Genomic DNA, 15,440 nt, shown 5'->3' with positions numbered 1-15,440 from the left:
TTATAAATCAGCTGAGGGAGGGTTGTAGGTGTCAATCAGTAGGAGTAGTCTGGGATATTGGCTGTAATGCATGTACGATTGTATACTGAAAGTATGATTATGTCAGGCTGTTGCTTCACTAGTCTGTGGGACAGCTCTCCCAATTTTTGGCATAAGTCCCCTGATGTTAGTGAGGACTTTGCAGGGTCGACTGGGTTGGGTGTGCCTTTGTTGTGTCCATTGCCCAGGTCAATGCTGGATGGTCTGGCCGGTTTTAGTCTTGTTAGAGTTTTGCATCACTATTTGTTACAACTGAATGGCTTGCTCGGCCATTTCATGGGTTAAGTGAACCACATTGCTGTGGGTCTAGAGTCACATATAGGCAAGACTGGGTAAGAGCAGCAGATTTCCTTCCCTAATGCACATTGGTGAACCAGATAGATTTTCACCACAATCTGGTAGATTCATGGTAACCACTACTGATATTAGTTTTTATCACAGATTTATTTAATTAACTGAATATAAATTCCCCAATTGCTGCGGTTGGATTTAAATTAATGTCTCTGGATCATTAGTTCAGGCCTCTAGATTACTCATCCAGTAATATGAGCACAACGCTACCTTACCTGTTGACCGTTGCTAATGCAGAACTGAGGAAATCTGCGTCGTTGGAGTTGCTGGCCGACATGTTTAAACCAAGGAATGTTTGCCCATTTTGGTGTTTTAAGTGGTTGTTAAGGATCTCATGCACGTTAAGAAGAGGAACTGGAACTCCTCCAGTGTTCTAGCCATTATTTCTCCCTCCATCAACGTCACCAGAAATTGCTTAATTGATCATTGCTATTTGTGATTTTATCAGTTACGATATTGTTGCCGAACTTAAATAAAAACAATCACTGCAGTTTGAAGGATATGAAGAATTTGGAAATGTTTCTGAGGATGCAATAAAACACTATATAAATGCAGATCTTTTTTCAGGTGCATGTTCACAAGGGAATAGGCCTCTGGTGAATAGCACTTTTCTATCTACGAAAGTAATATTTTTAGCTTCAATATTTTACAGGTGAATTATATGTCTCTGATTGTGAAGGAGATGATGCAACTGGAACCGGAACAAAGGCCAAACCCTTCAAAACAGCTCTTCGGGTAAACTTACCATCAGTGATAGCTATTAAAAGAAATTCTTCTTTGTTTTCATGAAAATGTATGTCGCATTGTGAATTGATTCTGTTTCTGCATGTTGTTGTAGGCTTTACAAGCGGCAGGGAAAGAACCATTCCCAACTGTTTATGTGGATTCCCAAAAACAAAATGAGGTAAATGCAAGTCTTTAAAAAAAAAATAGAAAGTTTACAGCACAGAAAGAAGCCACTTGGCCCATCGTGTCTGCACCAGCAGAGAAAAAAAGAGCCACCCAGCCTAATCCCATTTTCCAACATTTGGTCCATAGCCCTGCAAGTTCTGGCACTTCAGGTGCGCGTTGAGGCACCTTTTCATGTGCATTGTGCTTTCTTGCATCTTAATATTTAAGTTCAAAATGATCTATTTGATTCTGCTAGGTCTTGAGGCTAGATCGTATGGTAGCATGCTGTTCTGGAAACAAACACCATAAAGTTCCATTTTTGATTTCTGGTCTGTGATCTTGTTTGGGGCAGGGGTTGAAGGCTGCGTTTGACCTGTAGGCGATGTGAATGCATTTTGCACAAGTCTAATTGTATGTCAGAAATGGTGTTTTGAAAAGGTCCACGGTAAAACATTAGTTAAAGGGCATTTCACCCTCTACCTATATACCTTTTAATTTATTTTTGTCTTTTATATCTCTATCTGCTTCATCTTGGAATCTGTCTTGTCTTTTATAGGAATCGTAGGAACATAGGAGCAGGAGTAGGCCATTCAGCCCTTCGAGCCTGCTCAGCCATTCAATTAGATAGTGGCTGATCATCTATCTGAACGCACTTTCCCTGTATCCCTTGACGTCATTAGTATCCAGATATCTATTGATTTCTGTCTTGAACATGCTCAACGATTGAGCTTCGACAGCCTTCTGAGGTAGAGAATTCCAAAGATTCACCACCCTCTGAGTGAAGAAATTCCTCTTCTTCTCAGTCTTAAATGGCCTGCCCCTTATTCTGAGACTGTATTCCCCGGTTCTAGACTCACCAGCCAGGAGAAACATCCTATCTACATCCACCCTGTCATGCCCTGTAAGAATTTTGTAAGTTTCAATGAAATAACCTCTCACTCTTTGACGCTCTTGCGAATACAGGCCCAGTTGTCTCTATCTCTCCTCATAAGACAATCCTCCCCCCTCCCCATTCCAGGGATTAGTCTGGTGAACCTTCTTTGCACTCCCTCTATGGCAAGTATATCCTTCCTTAAATGAGGAGACCAAAACTGTACACAGTACTCCAGGTGCAGTCTCTTACAGTTGCAGCAAGACTTCTTTACTCCTGTACTCAAAAGCCCTTGCGATGAAGGCCAACATACCATTTGCCTTCCTAATTGCTTGCTGCACCTGCATGCTAGCTTTTAGTGACTCGTGTACAAGGACATGCAGGTATATATAAAGATATATTTTGTATATTAAATTTAGATTAACCATTTCTGTTTAGGGACCAGTTGATTCACAATGCTGAGTGAAGTGCAACTTAATTCTTTCTTTCCAGGGACATTAAAAATTAAGCCAGCGATGCATTACTAACACTATTTTATTAAAACTATAACAATATAATTTAGGCCGTCACTACATAAGAACACAAGAAATAAGAGCAGGAGTAGACCATATGGTTCCTCAAGCGTGCTCTGCCATTCAGTGCATTCATGGCTGATCCTTGGCCTCAACTACACTTTCCTGCCTGCTCCCTATATCCCTTGATTTCCTGAGAAACCAAAAATCTGTCTATCTCTTAAATATATTCAATGATGAAGCATCCACAACTCTCTGGGGTGGAGAATTCCAAAGATTCACAATCCTTTGAGTGACGGGGTCTTGAGTACAAGAGTTGGCAGGTCATGTTACAGTTGTATAGGACTTTGGTTCGGCCACATTTGGAATACTGCGTGCAGTTCTGGTCGCCACATTACCTAAAGGATGTGGATGCTTTGGAGAAGGTGCAGAGGAGGTTTACCAGGATGTTGCCTGGTATGGAGGGCGCTAGCTATGAAGAGAGGTTGAGTAGATTAGGATTATTTTCATTAGAAAGACGGAGGTTGAGGGGGGACCTGATTGAAGTGTACAAAATCATGAGAGGTATAGACAGGGTGGATAGCAAGAAGCTTTTTCCCAGAGTGGGGGATTCAATTACAAGGGGACACGAGTTCAAAGTGAAAGGGGAAAAGTTTAGGGGGGATATGCGTGGAAAGTTCTTTACGCAGAGGGTGGTGGGTGCCTGGAACGCATTGCCAGCGGAGGTGGTAGACGCGGGCACGATAGCGTCTTTTAAGATGTATCTAGACAGATACATGAATGGGCAGGAAGCAAAGAGATACAGACCCTTAGAAAATAGGCGACAGGTTTAGATAGAGGATTTGCATTGGCGTTGGCTTGGAGGGCCGAAGGGCCTGTTCCTGTGCTGTAATTTTTTCTTTGTTTTGAAGAAATTTCTCCTTATCTCAGTCCTAAATGATCGACCCCTTATCCTGATATTGTGCCCCCATGTTCTCGATTCTTCAGCTAGGAGAAACAGCCTCTGTGTCTACCCTGTCAAGCCCTTTCAGAATCTTTTATATTTCAATAAGATCATCTCTCATTCTTCTAAACTCCAGAGAGTAGGCCTAATTCATCGTAGGCCACCCCTGTCATCCTAGGAGCTAATCTAGTGAACCTTTGCTGAACCGCCTTCAATGCAAGTATATCCTTCCTTTAAATATGGAGACCAAAACTGAGCACAGTACTCTAGATGTGGTCTCACTAAAGCCCTGTGCAATTGTAGCAAGAATTCCTTATTCTTGAACTCCAATGCCCTTGCAATAAAGGCCAACATGCCAGTTGCCTTCCTAATTGCTTGCTGTGCCTGCATGCAAACTTTCTCTGTTCCTTGTATGAGTACACCCAAGTCCTTCTGAACATTAACATTTACAAGTTTCATGCCTTTTAAAAAGTATTCTGCTTTTCTATTCTTATTACCAAAGTGAATAACCTCATATTTCCCCACATTATACTCCATCTGCCACCTAGTTGCCCACTCAATTAACCTGTCCATATCTGTTTGCAGCTCTTTGTGTTCTCCTTACAACTTATATTCCCACCTAGCTTTGTATCGTCAACAAACTTAAGTCTCGGTCTCTTCGTCTAAGGCATTCATATAGATTGTATATAGCTGAGGCCATAGCACTGATCCTTGCGGCACTACACTAGTCACAACCTGCCAAATTCAAAATGCCCTGTTCAGCCCTACTCTCTGCTTTCTGTCCATTAACCAATCCTCTATCCATGTTAATGGTATTGTGTAATGAGAGAGGAATAATTGACAATCTAGTTGTGTGAGACCCCTTGGGAATGAGCGACCATAATATGATAGAATTCTTCATCAAGAAGGAGAGTGATGTCATTGATTTTGAGACTAGGGTTCTGAATCTTAATAAAGGAAACTACGAAGGTAAGAGGCGCGAGTTGGCTATGATGGATTGGGAAACATTACTTAAAGGGATGACGGTGGATAGGCAACGGCAAACATTCAAAGAGCACATGGATGAACTGCAACAATTGTTTATTCCTCTCTGGCGCAAAAGTAAAACGGGAAAGGTAGCCAAACCATGGCTTACAAGGGAAATAAGAGATAGCATTAGATCCAAGGAAGAGGCATACAAATTTGCCCAAAAAAGCAATAGGCCTGAGGATTGGGAGCAGTTTAGAATTCAGCAAAGGAAGACCAAAGGATTGATTAAGAAGGGGAAAATAAGAGTACGAGAGTAAGCTTGCGGGGAACATAAAAACTGACTGTAAAAGTTTCTATAGGTATGTGAAGAGAAAAAGATTGGTGAAAAATGTCCCTGACAGTCAGAAACAGGGGAAATTATTATGGGGAACAAAGAAATGGCCGACCAACTAAATGCATATTTTGGTTCTGTCTTCACAAAGAAGGACACAAATAGCATACAAGAAATGTTGGGGAACACAGGGTTTAGTGAGAGATAAGAACTGAAGGAAATCCGTATTAGTACAGAAATGGTGATGGGGAAATTGATGGGATTGAAGGCAGATAAATCCCCAGGGCCTGATAATCTACATCCCAGAGTACTTAAGGAAGTGGCCCTAGAAATAGTGGATGCATTGGTGATCATCTTCCAAGATTCTATAGACTCTGGAACAGTTCCTACAGATTGGAGGGTAGCTAATGTAACCCCACGATTTAAAAAGGGAGGTAGAGCGATAACAGGGCATTTTCGACCAGTCAGCCTGACGTCAGTAGTGGGGAAAATTCTAGAGTCCATTATAAAAGATTTTATAGCAGAGGACTTGGAGAACAGTGGTAGAATCAGACAGAGTCAGCATGGATTTACGAAAGGGAAATCATGCTTGACAAATCTACTAGAATTCTTCGAGGATCTAACTAGTCGAGTTTATGAGGGGGAGCCAGTGGATGTGGTTTATTTGGACTTTCAGAAGGCTTTCGACAAAGTCCCACATAAGAGATTAGTGTGTAAAATTAAAGCGCATGGGATTGGGGGTAGTGTATTGCGATGGGTAGAAAATTGGTTGGCAGACAGGAAACAAAGAGGAGGAATAAACGGGTCTTTTTCTGAATGGCAGGCAGTGACTCGTGGGGTACCGCAGGGATCGGTGCTAGGACCCCAGCTATTCACAATATACATTAATGATTTAGATGAGGGAACTAAATGTAATATCTCCAAATCTGCAGATGACACGACACTGAGTGGGATGGTGAGTTGTGAGGAGGATGCAGAGTGGCTTCAGGGTGATTTGGACGAGTGAAGTGAGTGAGAAAATGCATGGCAGATGCAGTATAATGTGGATAAATGTGAGGTTATCCACTTTGGTAGCAAAAACAGGAAGGCAGATTATTATCTGAACGGTTATAAACAGAGAGGGGAATATGCAACGAGACCTGGGTGTTCTCATACACCAGTCGCTGAAGGTAAGCATGCAGGTGCAGCTGGTGGTTAAAAAAGGCAAATGGTACGTTGGCCTTCATAGCGAGGCGATTCGAGTACAGGAGCAGGGATGTCTTTCTGCAATTATACAGGACCTGGAATATTGTGTGCAGTTTTGGTCTCCTTATCTGAGGAAGGATGTTCTTGCTATAGAGGGAATGCAGCAAAGGTTTACCAGACTGATTGCTGGGATGGCGGGACTGACGCATGAGGAGAGATTGAGTCGGTTAGGATTATATTTGCTGGAGTTCAGAAGAGTGATGGGGGATCTCGTAGAAACCTATAAAATTCTAACAGGACTTGACAGGGTAGATGCAGGAAGGATGTTCCCGATGGTGGGGGAATCCAGAACCAGGGGTCATAGACTAAGGATATGGGGTAAACCTTTCAGGACTGAGATGAGGAGAAATTACTTCACCCAGAGAGTGGTGAGCCTGTGGAATTTGCTACCACAGAAAGCAGTTGAGGCCAAAACATTGTATGTTTTCAAGAAGGAGTTAGATATAGCTCTTGGGTTTGAGGGGATCAAAGGATATGGGGAGAAAGCGGGAACAGGTTACTGAATTGGACGATCAGCCATGATCATAATGAATGGCTGTGTAGGCTCGAAGGGCCGAATGGCCTACTCCTGCTCCTATTTTCTATGTTTCTATGTAATATATTGCCACCAACTCCATGAACTCTTATATTGTGTAATAACTTTTTGTGTATCACCTTATCGAATACCTTTTGGAAATCCAAGTATACTCCATCTACTTATGCCCCTTTATCTATCTTCCTAGTTACATTCTCAAAAGACTTTAATAAATTTGTCAAACATGATTTCCCTTTCATAAAACCATGTTACTTTGTCTGATCATACGAGGTTCAATATTGGCAATTTAAAATTAAATGATATTTAATATATGAATAGAATCTAAATTATTTTATCTACAATGGTAAATTAATTTTTTAAAAATCAGACATCTTAACACCAGCTGAGATTTGCTAAATTGCAATAAAACAAACTAACATTCAATATTCAAAATTACATTAAGGTTAAGTTCACAGTCTATTTGCAACACAATGGTCAGCTTCCAATGTTCAGATTATTCCTTGGACCGTGTGTGTACAAAATTATACAACCTCTTTCCTTGGGTAGTAAATTGTGGCTTTAGGTATTGTGCCTTCCTCAGTGATGATCTTCTTTCATCTTTAAGCTATGTTTGTGGTGATTTGTTCCCTTTTTTAACTGGCATCTTCTCAGCTTTGTCTAAATTTCTGCATACTTTTTTTTGTTGGCTGTTATACTGTACTTTGCTTAGAAACTATTGGCATGTACTTATTACAATCTGCACTTCTACTTGGATAGAAAATAGAAAATCTAACCAAATTCTTGAACTCCTGAAACCTTCTTAAGCCTTCAAATCCACTTATTAGTACCTTTTAATCCTGTTGAAAACTTTCTGATTTAGGTAAATTTAGGTGAACCACAGGGTACAAAAAATGACTCCCCTTACAGGAGCAACAGCACAAAAATTTCTGACAGGATATAACAAGAGGCCCCTGTTTTGTGACAGTCCATTTATAATGTAGTAATGTAGTATTTCCAGCATTTCTTACATTTATAATGTAGGGCCAGTTAAGCCAAGTTCCACTTGGATACAATTAATTGTCTTCCTTTAAAAAGGTGGCACTGTTAAAATTTACAGGGAGAGGTTGATTTAGGCAAAATGCTTTTGCAACAAAAGTAACCAAAATATAATTGAAGTCATAAGGGTGAACTCCACAGGAATCAAAGGAAAAATTCCATGCAGTTCCCACTGGAGGTGAAAGATCTGAAATGATTGTGAATGATAATTGTTTATGTTGCTGAAATCAGCTAGTCATTGTGAAGCAGGTTTAAGGCAAACTGGTGCAGACCATTGAACTACCAATCAGAACAAGTCATGCTGACCTTTTACAAATCAGTTCCAAAATATGGCTTGCAATTTTGGTCATCCACCTCCAAAAAAGGTAGGGATTAATAAAGGATTCACTGACCAAGATGATTTTGGCCTTTAATTAACCAAGTTATAGGAAAGGTTCAAAGACCTAAACTTACTTTTGCGAGAGGAAGACCGAGGGGAAGCATGATAGAAGTCTAAAATCACAAAAGATTTTAACATTGAAGTAACCATGCTCTTTCACCTGGATGAAGGTTAGAAATTAGAAAAACTTTTGCATGTCAGGCTAATGGATATGTGAAACAAACTCTGAGAAGATTGCTGTTAGAGACCATCTTTAAAAAGGAAGATGTATTGATGTCTGTTGAGAAGAGTGATTGGTTGTAGCAATACTAATGATAGCAGTGCTTGGCTTTACTTTTAGGTGATGCAAATGAAAGAACTTGGTTTCCCTTAAAGTTAGGGGATTGACAGGTAGTGGTGTGGGATTGTGAATGGAATGAACTTGATGGCTGAATAACCTTTTATTGTTGCAAAAAAAGCAACAACCAGTATTTTCTGCCCAGACTCGTGAAGAATGGCCACATGGGCAAAGCACTGGAGGGCTCCTGATTTTCTGTGGTGGCTTTAGGGGAAAAGGGTAAATAATTGAAAACAGGTAGGAAACAAATATAGCTGAGAATCTTTGCATATTGTATTTCTTAGGTTATTTGTTTTGGCCTGCATAGAAGTAGATTGTTATTAAGCCACTGGAATTGCAAGTTGAGAAGATAAGAAGCAATGGTTGCACTGCTAGAAATTGGTACTTTTATTGGTGACATCACTGTACTACTACAATGGTACATTTAACATTTTAATATTTTTAAGCGCTGGGAAGTTATATCAAAATCACAGATGAAAAGTATTAAAAAACTCTGGCAACGGGATCAAATGAAGAACGAATCAAAAGAAAAAAGGGAGGTAAGAAAAGTCTTTATTCATTTTGTACTCTTCTAATTTGCACCTTTCTGCAGAGTAGATAGAAACTGTTCCTATTGGTGGAAAGATCCAGAACCAGAGGAGACCGATTTTTGGCAAAAGAAGCAACGGTGACATGAGGAAAAACCTTTAACACAGCGTGTGGTTAGGATCTAGAATGCACTGCCTGAGAGTGTGTTGGAGCCAGATTCAATCGAGGCCTTCTAAACAGAATGGGATAATTTTCTGAAGACAGAAAATTTGCAGGGATACGGGGAAAAGGCAGGGGAGTGGGACTGTGTGAGTTGGTCTTGCAGAGAGCTGGCACAGACATGACAGGCCAAATGACGACCTCCTGTGCTGTATCCATTCTCTGATATGCTGAAGGGCTGAGGTGAGTTAGATGGAATGGGATGAGATGTGTGAAGTATAAACATCAGAAAAGATTAGTTGGGCTAAATGGCCTGTTTTGGTGCTGTATATTCTATGCAATAGGTAGAACTCTAGCAGCTTGGGTTAGGGTGTGCTGGGAATTCTATGGAAATAATGGTATTTGCTAACTTTTTGTGAGGAGTGGGAGAATTGAATGCTTATTACTTTTTTACCGTAATAGATCTTTTTTCAAAATCTTTTCTTTCTAACAGCTGGAAGATGCATTGCGGCGGGAAAAGAATCTGGAAGATGCTAAAAAGATAGTTATTAAACTGGATGATAGTCTTGGAGAGCCATATCAGGTAATAGGCAATACAAATTGGAAATTAATATATCAGCTATAACGTGCAATAAGTTAACATTGCATACAATATTTGAACTAAGCAGTACCGTTGGACAATTTTGTGTTAGTCCATGTGGTAGTATGTTGATATATTGTTGGGTAACCTTTTCAACTCAACAAAGTAATCAAGAAATTGTGTCAAGAGCAAAATACTGCAGATGCAGAAATTGTCTCCTCCAGTGCTTTTTAGGTCAACAGGGAATCCATGTTTATGGTTAGAAAACCTAAAGGTTTATGCAGCAAAACAATTTGGGAGCTAACATAGTATTTGAGTACGCCAAAGTAAAATGCCTGTCTGTCTCTTTATTAACAGGCTGATCAAGACAAGTAAAATATAAAACCAATTTAAATAATAAAGGAATTCCTTTATCAGTGTTGGTCTTAAAGGATTTTTTTGCAATGGCATTTTTAAAGCACTTCGATAGGATGGTGCTGGGAGCATTAGGCAGGGGTAGTTTATGGTTAGAGTACTGGGAAGAATACCTTGATGGCTACGTCCTGTGGATGTGAGTTGCACAGTGCCATTGAGAAAAGCCATTCGTGTCTGTGACTATGGAACTGAATCTAGGTTCATTACACCACTTACTCAGGATAGAAGAAAGGCACATGTGCTTGTTGTGGGAGGGACAAGAGGGAGCACGGATGGGCAATAATTTTGCTGGTCAGGTGGAAGCTTTGAGCATCAAAGGGTGTAAGGTGTGGGTTATGGGGCGAGAGCAATGGGGGAAGTCATTCCCAATTCCTGTAATCACCTCCCTACCCCTCCAATTTTGGCCTGTCGCGCATCCCTGATTTTAATCGCTGCACCATGGGCGCCCATGCTTTCATCTTCCTCGGTCCTAAGTTTTGGAATTTCTTCCCTAAATCTCTCTATCTCTCTCTCCTCCTTTAAGACACTTCTTAAAAGCTAATCCTGTATGTGGCTCGGTGTCAAATTTTGTTAGTGCTGCTGTGAAGCGTCTTGAGATGTTTTACTCTGTTAAAGGCGCTGTACAAATGCAAGTTGTTGGGATTTGAGATGGACAAGCAGTGAGGGAGAATGAAGTGTATATGTAATGGGAAAGAGAGAAGGGTGAAAGAGAATAATACACAAAACTTTGATTTCTTTTCCCTTCCCTGGAAGGCTTTCCTAAAAGGAAAGCGCTTCCCTATTATTTTCCCGAGGAAGCCTATTCTTGTTTATACCTTAGACAGTGCTTCCTGTTTACTGATTAAATTTGTTTGTTTATTTAGGAAATGTGAATCCCCGGGGCCAAGTGATAGCCTCCTCATTTGCGGAGTTTAAGTGATTAGTCCACCACTTTATAGAGGGGACACTTTTTCCAAGAGAAAGTTAAAGGACTCCGAAAGAGCCCCCTCACGGAATCCCAGTCACCCCAGAACCATCAGTCTCAACATTGAACAACCCTCTGGCTTTATGGCAACAGGGCATGTTCTCTGAATCTTACAACTTAATGTTGAGGGCATATCTGCTGCCAAGTTCATTGGATGTTTTGCCACCCAACACTCCATTGACATTATCTTTGTGAGAGAAGGCCTGTTTTGCTATGCACAGTCATTGTACAAACTCTTGTACTTTCCTTTCCCAGCAGCAGAGCAGATAACGGCAACAATCCAGGCCCGTTATTCCCTGGATGCCACTAATGGTGTTCTGACCTGAAAGTTGAAAACCCTGACAACATGCAACAAAATTTAGCCTCCATTTTTGAAATGCATGTTTTTTGTTCCACTTCCAAGGTCTAGCTTTTCTTGACTGTATTTTCTCCTGCAGTAAGAATATTGTAAGTCCATATTATTTGTAACTTTTATTGAGGTTTTGGGTTTCGAGTCAATATTGGGTTTTTTTTTCATTGAATTGTTTAATTGCTTTCTCATTGCTGTGTTCATAGATAAAAATCCGAGCCACAGAAGCACATAGAGGGCAACGAGTGAAGCTCTTTGGCTGGGTCCACAGATTACGTAGACAAGGTGTGTGTTCTGCCTTTTGGAATAATTTGCATATTAGTCCAAGGAAAGAGTTTAGCAGCATAACAATTGTTGCTTTTGCAGGCACACTTTGTATATACTGGTGACGACAGAATCTGTACTTAACACAAAGGTTTAGATGTCTCGGGCCAAGAAGCATCTGATTTAATTGTGGTAGATCTGGAATATTTGTAATTGGTCTGCAACCAGTTCCACATCGGCTTTAAAGCTTTCTGTGTTAAACTGTGGATTTGAAACTTGGCAAAGTTGATTTTGTATGTCAGTGGTTCTCAAACTTTTTCATCTGTGGACCACTTAGGTGGGGCAAAAGATCCCGTGGGCCACCTAATGGTCCTACCCCACCCACTTTCGCCAGCCACCACAAGAATTAATGAAGAATGGTGCTGCTTTTGATGAGATGCCAATGAGATGATGTCTGGTTCCAAGCTGGAGAGCTTCAGTCTCATGTTGAGCTCCACGTTCAACCAGTTGGACATGGCAGACTGGTGCAAAAGGTGAAGTCATTCGGGATCAGAGGTGAGCTGGCAAGATGGATACAGAACTGGCTCGGTCATAGAAGACAGAGGGCATCTGTGGATGGGTGTTTTTCTGAATGGAGGGATGTGACTAGCGGTGTTCCGCAGGGATCAGTGCTGGGACCTTTGCTGTTTGTAGTATATATAAATGATTTGGAGGAAAATGTAGCTGGTCTGATTAGTAAGTTTGCGGACGACACAAAGGTTAGTGGAGTTGCGGATAATGATGAGGATTGTCAGAGGATACAGCAGGATATAGATCGGTTGGAGACTTGGGTGGAGAAATGGCAGATGGAGTTTAATCCGGACAAATGTGAGGTAATGCATTTTGGAAGGTCTGATGCAGATGGGAGGCATACAGTAAATGGCAGAACCCTTAGGAGTATTGACAGGCAGAGAGATCTGGGCGTACAGGTCCACAGGTCACTGAAAGTGGCAACGCAGGTGGATAAGGTAGTCAAGAAGGCATACGGCATGCTTGCCTTCATCGGTCGGGGCATAGAGTATAAAAATTGGCAAGTCATGTTGCAGCTGTACAGAACCTTAGTTAGGCCACACTTAGAATATTGCGTGCAATTCTGCTCGCCACACTACCAGAAGGACGTGGAGGCTTTGGAGAGGGTACAGAGGAGGTTTACCAGGAAGCTGCCTGGTCTGGAGGGCATTAGCTATGAGGAGAGGTTGGAAAAACTCGGATTGTTTTCACTGGAACGACGGAGGTGGAGGGGCGACATGATAGAGGTTTGCAAAGTTATGAGCGGCATGGACAGAGTGGATAGTCAGAAGCTTTTTCCCAGGGTGGAAGAGTCAGTTACTCGGGGACATAGGTTTAAGGTGCGAGGGGCAAAGTTTAGAGGGGATGTGCGAGGCAAGTTTTTTTACACGGAGGGTGGTGAGTGCCTGGAACTTGCTGCCAGGGGAGGTGGTGGAAGCAGATACGATAGCGGCGTTTAAGAGACATCTTGACAAATACATGAATAGGATAGGAATAGAGGGATATGGGCCCCGGAAGTGCAGATGGTGTTAGTTTAGGCAGGCATCAAGATCGGTGCAGGCTTGGAGGGCCGAATGGCCTGTCCCTGTGCTGTACTGTTCTTTGTTCTTTGTAGTTCCTTTTATTTTCAGCCCCACAAGTGTTGAAAATTCAATCTCTCAGTTGTATGTTGCAACAGTAGCATAAATCCTGTTTATAAAATTACATTGTTGTTGCTCACGCTTACGAGGACACAAGCTGCGCCCATGGGGGTCAGTCTGGTTGTATGATGTCACGCAGTTGGTGGCCTGTTTCTTTTATGGCCTCGGCCTTGGCATTGCATGTCAGTGACTTGCATTTTGGATCAGCCCGTAGACTACCTGGAGAACCCTCTGGACCACACTTTGAGATCCGCTGATGTATACAGTGGTTGAAGTCTTGTCTGTTATGTAGGTATCTCCTACACTGCAAATCCAAAAAAAGTAGCATTTAACTTTTACTACTTTTCTGAAACAATTTAAGCTGTATACTTCTTAGTTCTCTTCCTATCAGCTAAGGGTTGGGGGAGATATTTACTCCCATGATATGCCCCATTATATGCTATAATGACAGGCAAATTGGTATTGCTGGTTTTGAACTGTTCTCTAAGAAGCTGTGTAGTGTATGATGACTTGGTTTTCTCCTCTCATCTAGTGGGTATGGGTCTAGATTTTGCTGAATGCTAGGTCAATATCTTAGAATTCTAGATTAATGGCATCATAAGAGCACCTTCACCACAAGGACTGCAATGGTTCAGGAAGAATTCCCACCATCACCATTTTTGAGTAAATATTTTAGTAAATATTTTCTTTCCAATGTCACCCACATCCCCACTACCTATTTTTTTTTAAAAACAAGCCCTGGTAGAATGGCTTGGATCAGAGCTTACCAATTGAAGAATTTTATGAACCCAGTTTACAGTAGGTTTAAAAAATAAAAATTATTTTCTGCCTATGGTAAGAGTTCCATGCCTCTTTACAATTTCTGTTGGTTGCCTGTGCTACATGCTCCTTGCAGTCAAGTGAGTGCCCTGATTCAAGACTTCTGCCAATGTTTTTGCTTTGAAATTAGATGTTAAGAGCTCTGGCAAAATAACTGTATCAAACCAGTTTTACTCCCTTTATTGTCAGAAGCTTCTGGCCTTTTACACTGTTCCAAATGGTAGCATATCTAAGATTGGTAATTTAGGACATGGGAAGCCACTGCATGGTGCTGTATGTTGCAACCACATCAATGTACTATGCCAGTGCAACATCAAAAGCAAAATTGTATTTTCATGGTTTAGACGTTTGTTACTATGCTGTAATTTCATGGCAAAGAAGACCCAGATTTTTCCCATTTCTGTTCTTAAAAAAATCTGTACTTTTTACAAATGTACAATAAAAGTTACATTTTGAAAGTCAAATCAGCAGTCTTGTTACCCTTGCATACTTTATCCTGCGTTTTCTGAGTTTTTTTTATGTAGCCTTACATTTCAGTCTGTCGGCTGAGCCTGTAAAACAGAAACTATGATTATACCATTGAAATGGGTGCGACCGGTGCAAAATGATCTTTTCTTTTGCTATTATCCAAGAAAATCGATTATATTTTAATATAATTTCCTTTTTAAACTAAGCAGAACAAAATCACAAAATGGCTCTTTATTGGAAATATGAATATGTATTTATCTTAATAGGAAAGAACTTGATGTTTGTTGTTCTGCGTGATGGCACAGGATTTGTGCAATGTCTCTTCAGTGATGAACTGGTGAGAAGTTTTACTTGCAATCTTTCAAGTACAATTCATTAATGTTCAATCATTGTTCTTTGAAGTGTGGAAATCCCATTGGTAATCTAGATTTTTGCTGTTGCTGCTGCCTTATAAGTACTTAGCACTGATAGCATTGTTTGCATAATGCAGAATTTTGTCGGGTTACGGTTGAATTAACTTACAGATTCATTACAAGTGTTAAACAATTCCGATTTCTTTCTCTGCTCACATTCAAGTTCTTGGAACAATCTTAAATTCCTGTTTTAATATGTCTGGATTTTACCTTAGGCGGAAAGGAATTCGCCACCGATGTTAAAGTCGGTAGTGAACCCGCTTCCACCTAGCCCGGGGATCCAACCCATATTTTACGGGTCCCCGGGCTTTAATAGTCCCGAGGCGGGACTTTCACCCACTTGAGGGAGGAGGTCC

At 41.0% G+C, this 15,440-nt stretch overlaps 2 protein-coding genes across 2 annotated transcripts in view; one reads left to right on the top strand and one right to left on the bottom strand.

The window, feature by feature from the left end:
• nars1 (asparaginyl-tRNA synthetase 1) overlaps nucleotides 1–15,440 on the top strand; it is a 45,804-nt gene that overhangs the window by 11,555 nt on the left and 18,809 nt on the right. Inside the window, exons 2-7 of the mRNA XM_068030980.1 lie at nucleotides 1,043–1,125; nucleotides 1,229–1,294; nucleotides 8,885–8,977; nucleotides 9,619–9,708; nucleotides 11,639–11,717; nucleotides 14,938–15,008. Of these exons, the coding sequence (XP_067887081.1) occupies nucleotides 1,043–1,125; nucleotides 1,229–1,294; nucleotides 8,885–8,977; nucleotides 9,619–9,708; nucleotides 11,639–11,717; nucleotides 14,938–15,008 (482 nt within the window). The remainder of the gene's footprint in view (nucleotides 1–1,042; nucleotides 1,126–1,228; nucleotides 1,295–8,884; nucleotides 8,978–9,618; nucleotides 9,709–11,638; nucleotides 11,718–14,937; nucleotides 15,009–15,440) is intronic.
• Nucleotides 13,012–15,440, bottom strand: part of onecut2 (one cut homeobox 2) — a 193,709-nt gene continuing 191,280 nt past the window's right edge. The window contains exons 2-3 of the mRNA XM_068030999.1: nucleotides 14,684–14,754; nucleotides 13,012–13,688 (exon numbers count right to left, since the gene is read on the bottom strand). Of these exons, the coding sequence (XP_067887100.1) occupies nucleotides 14,720–14,754 (35 nt within the window). The 3' untranslated portion in view covers nucleotides 13,012–13,688; nucleotides 14,684–14,719. The remainder of the gene's footprint in view (nucleotides 13,689–14,683; nucleotides 14,755–15,440) is intronic.

This window comes from Heterodontus francisci, chromosome 1 (assembly GCF_036365525.1).
Source record: "Heterodontus francisci isolate sHetFra1 chromosome 1, sHetFra1.hap1, whole genome shotgun sequence".
In the NCBI taxonomy this organism is placed as follows: domain Eukaryota; kingdom Metazoa; phylum Chordata; class Chondrichthyes; order Heterodontiformes; family Heterodontidae; genus Heterodontus; species Heterodontus francisci.
This window is presented reverse-complemented; position numbering and strand designations above follow the sequence as displayed.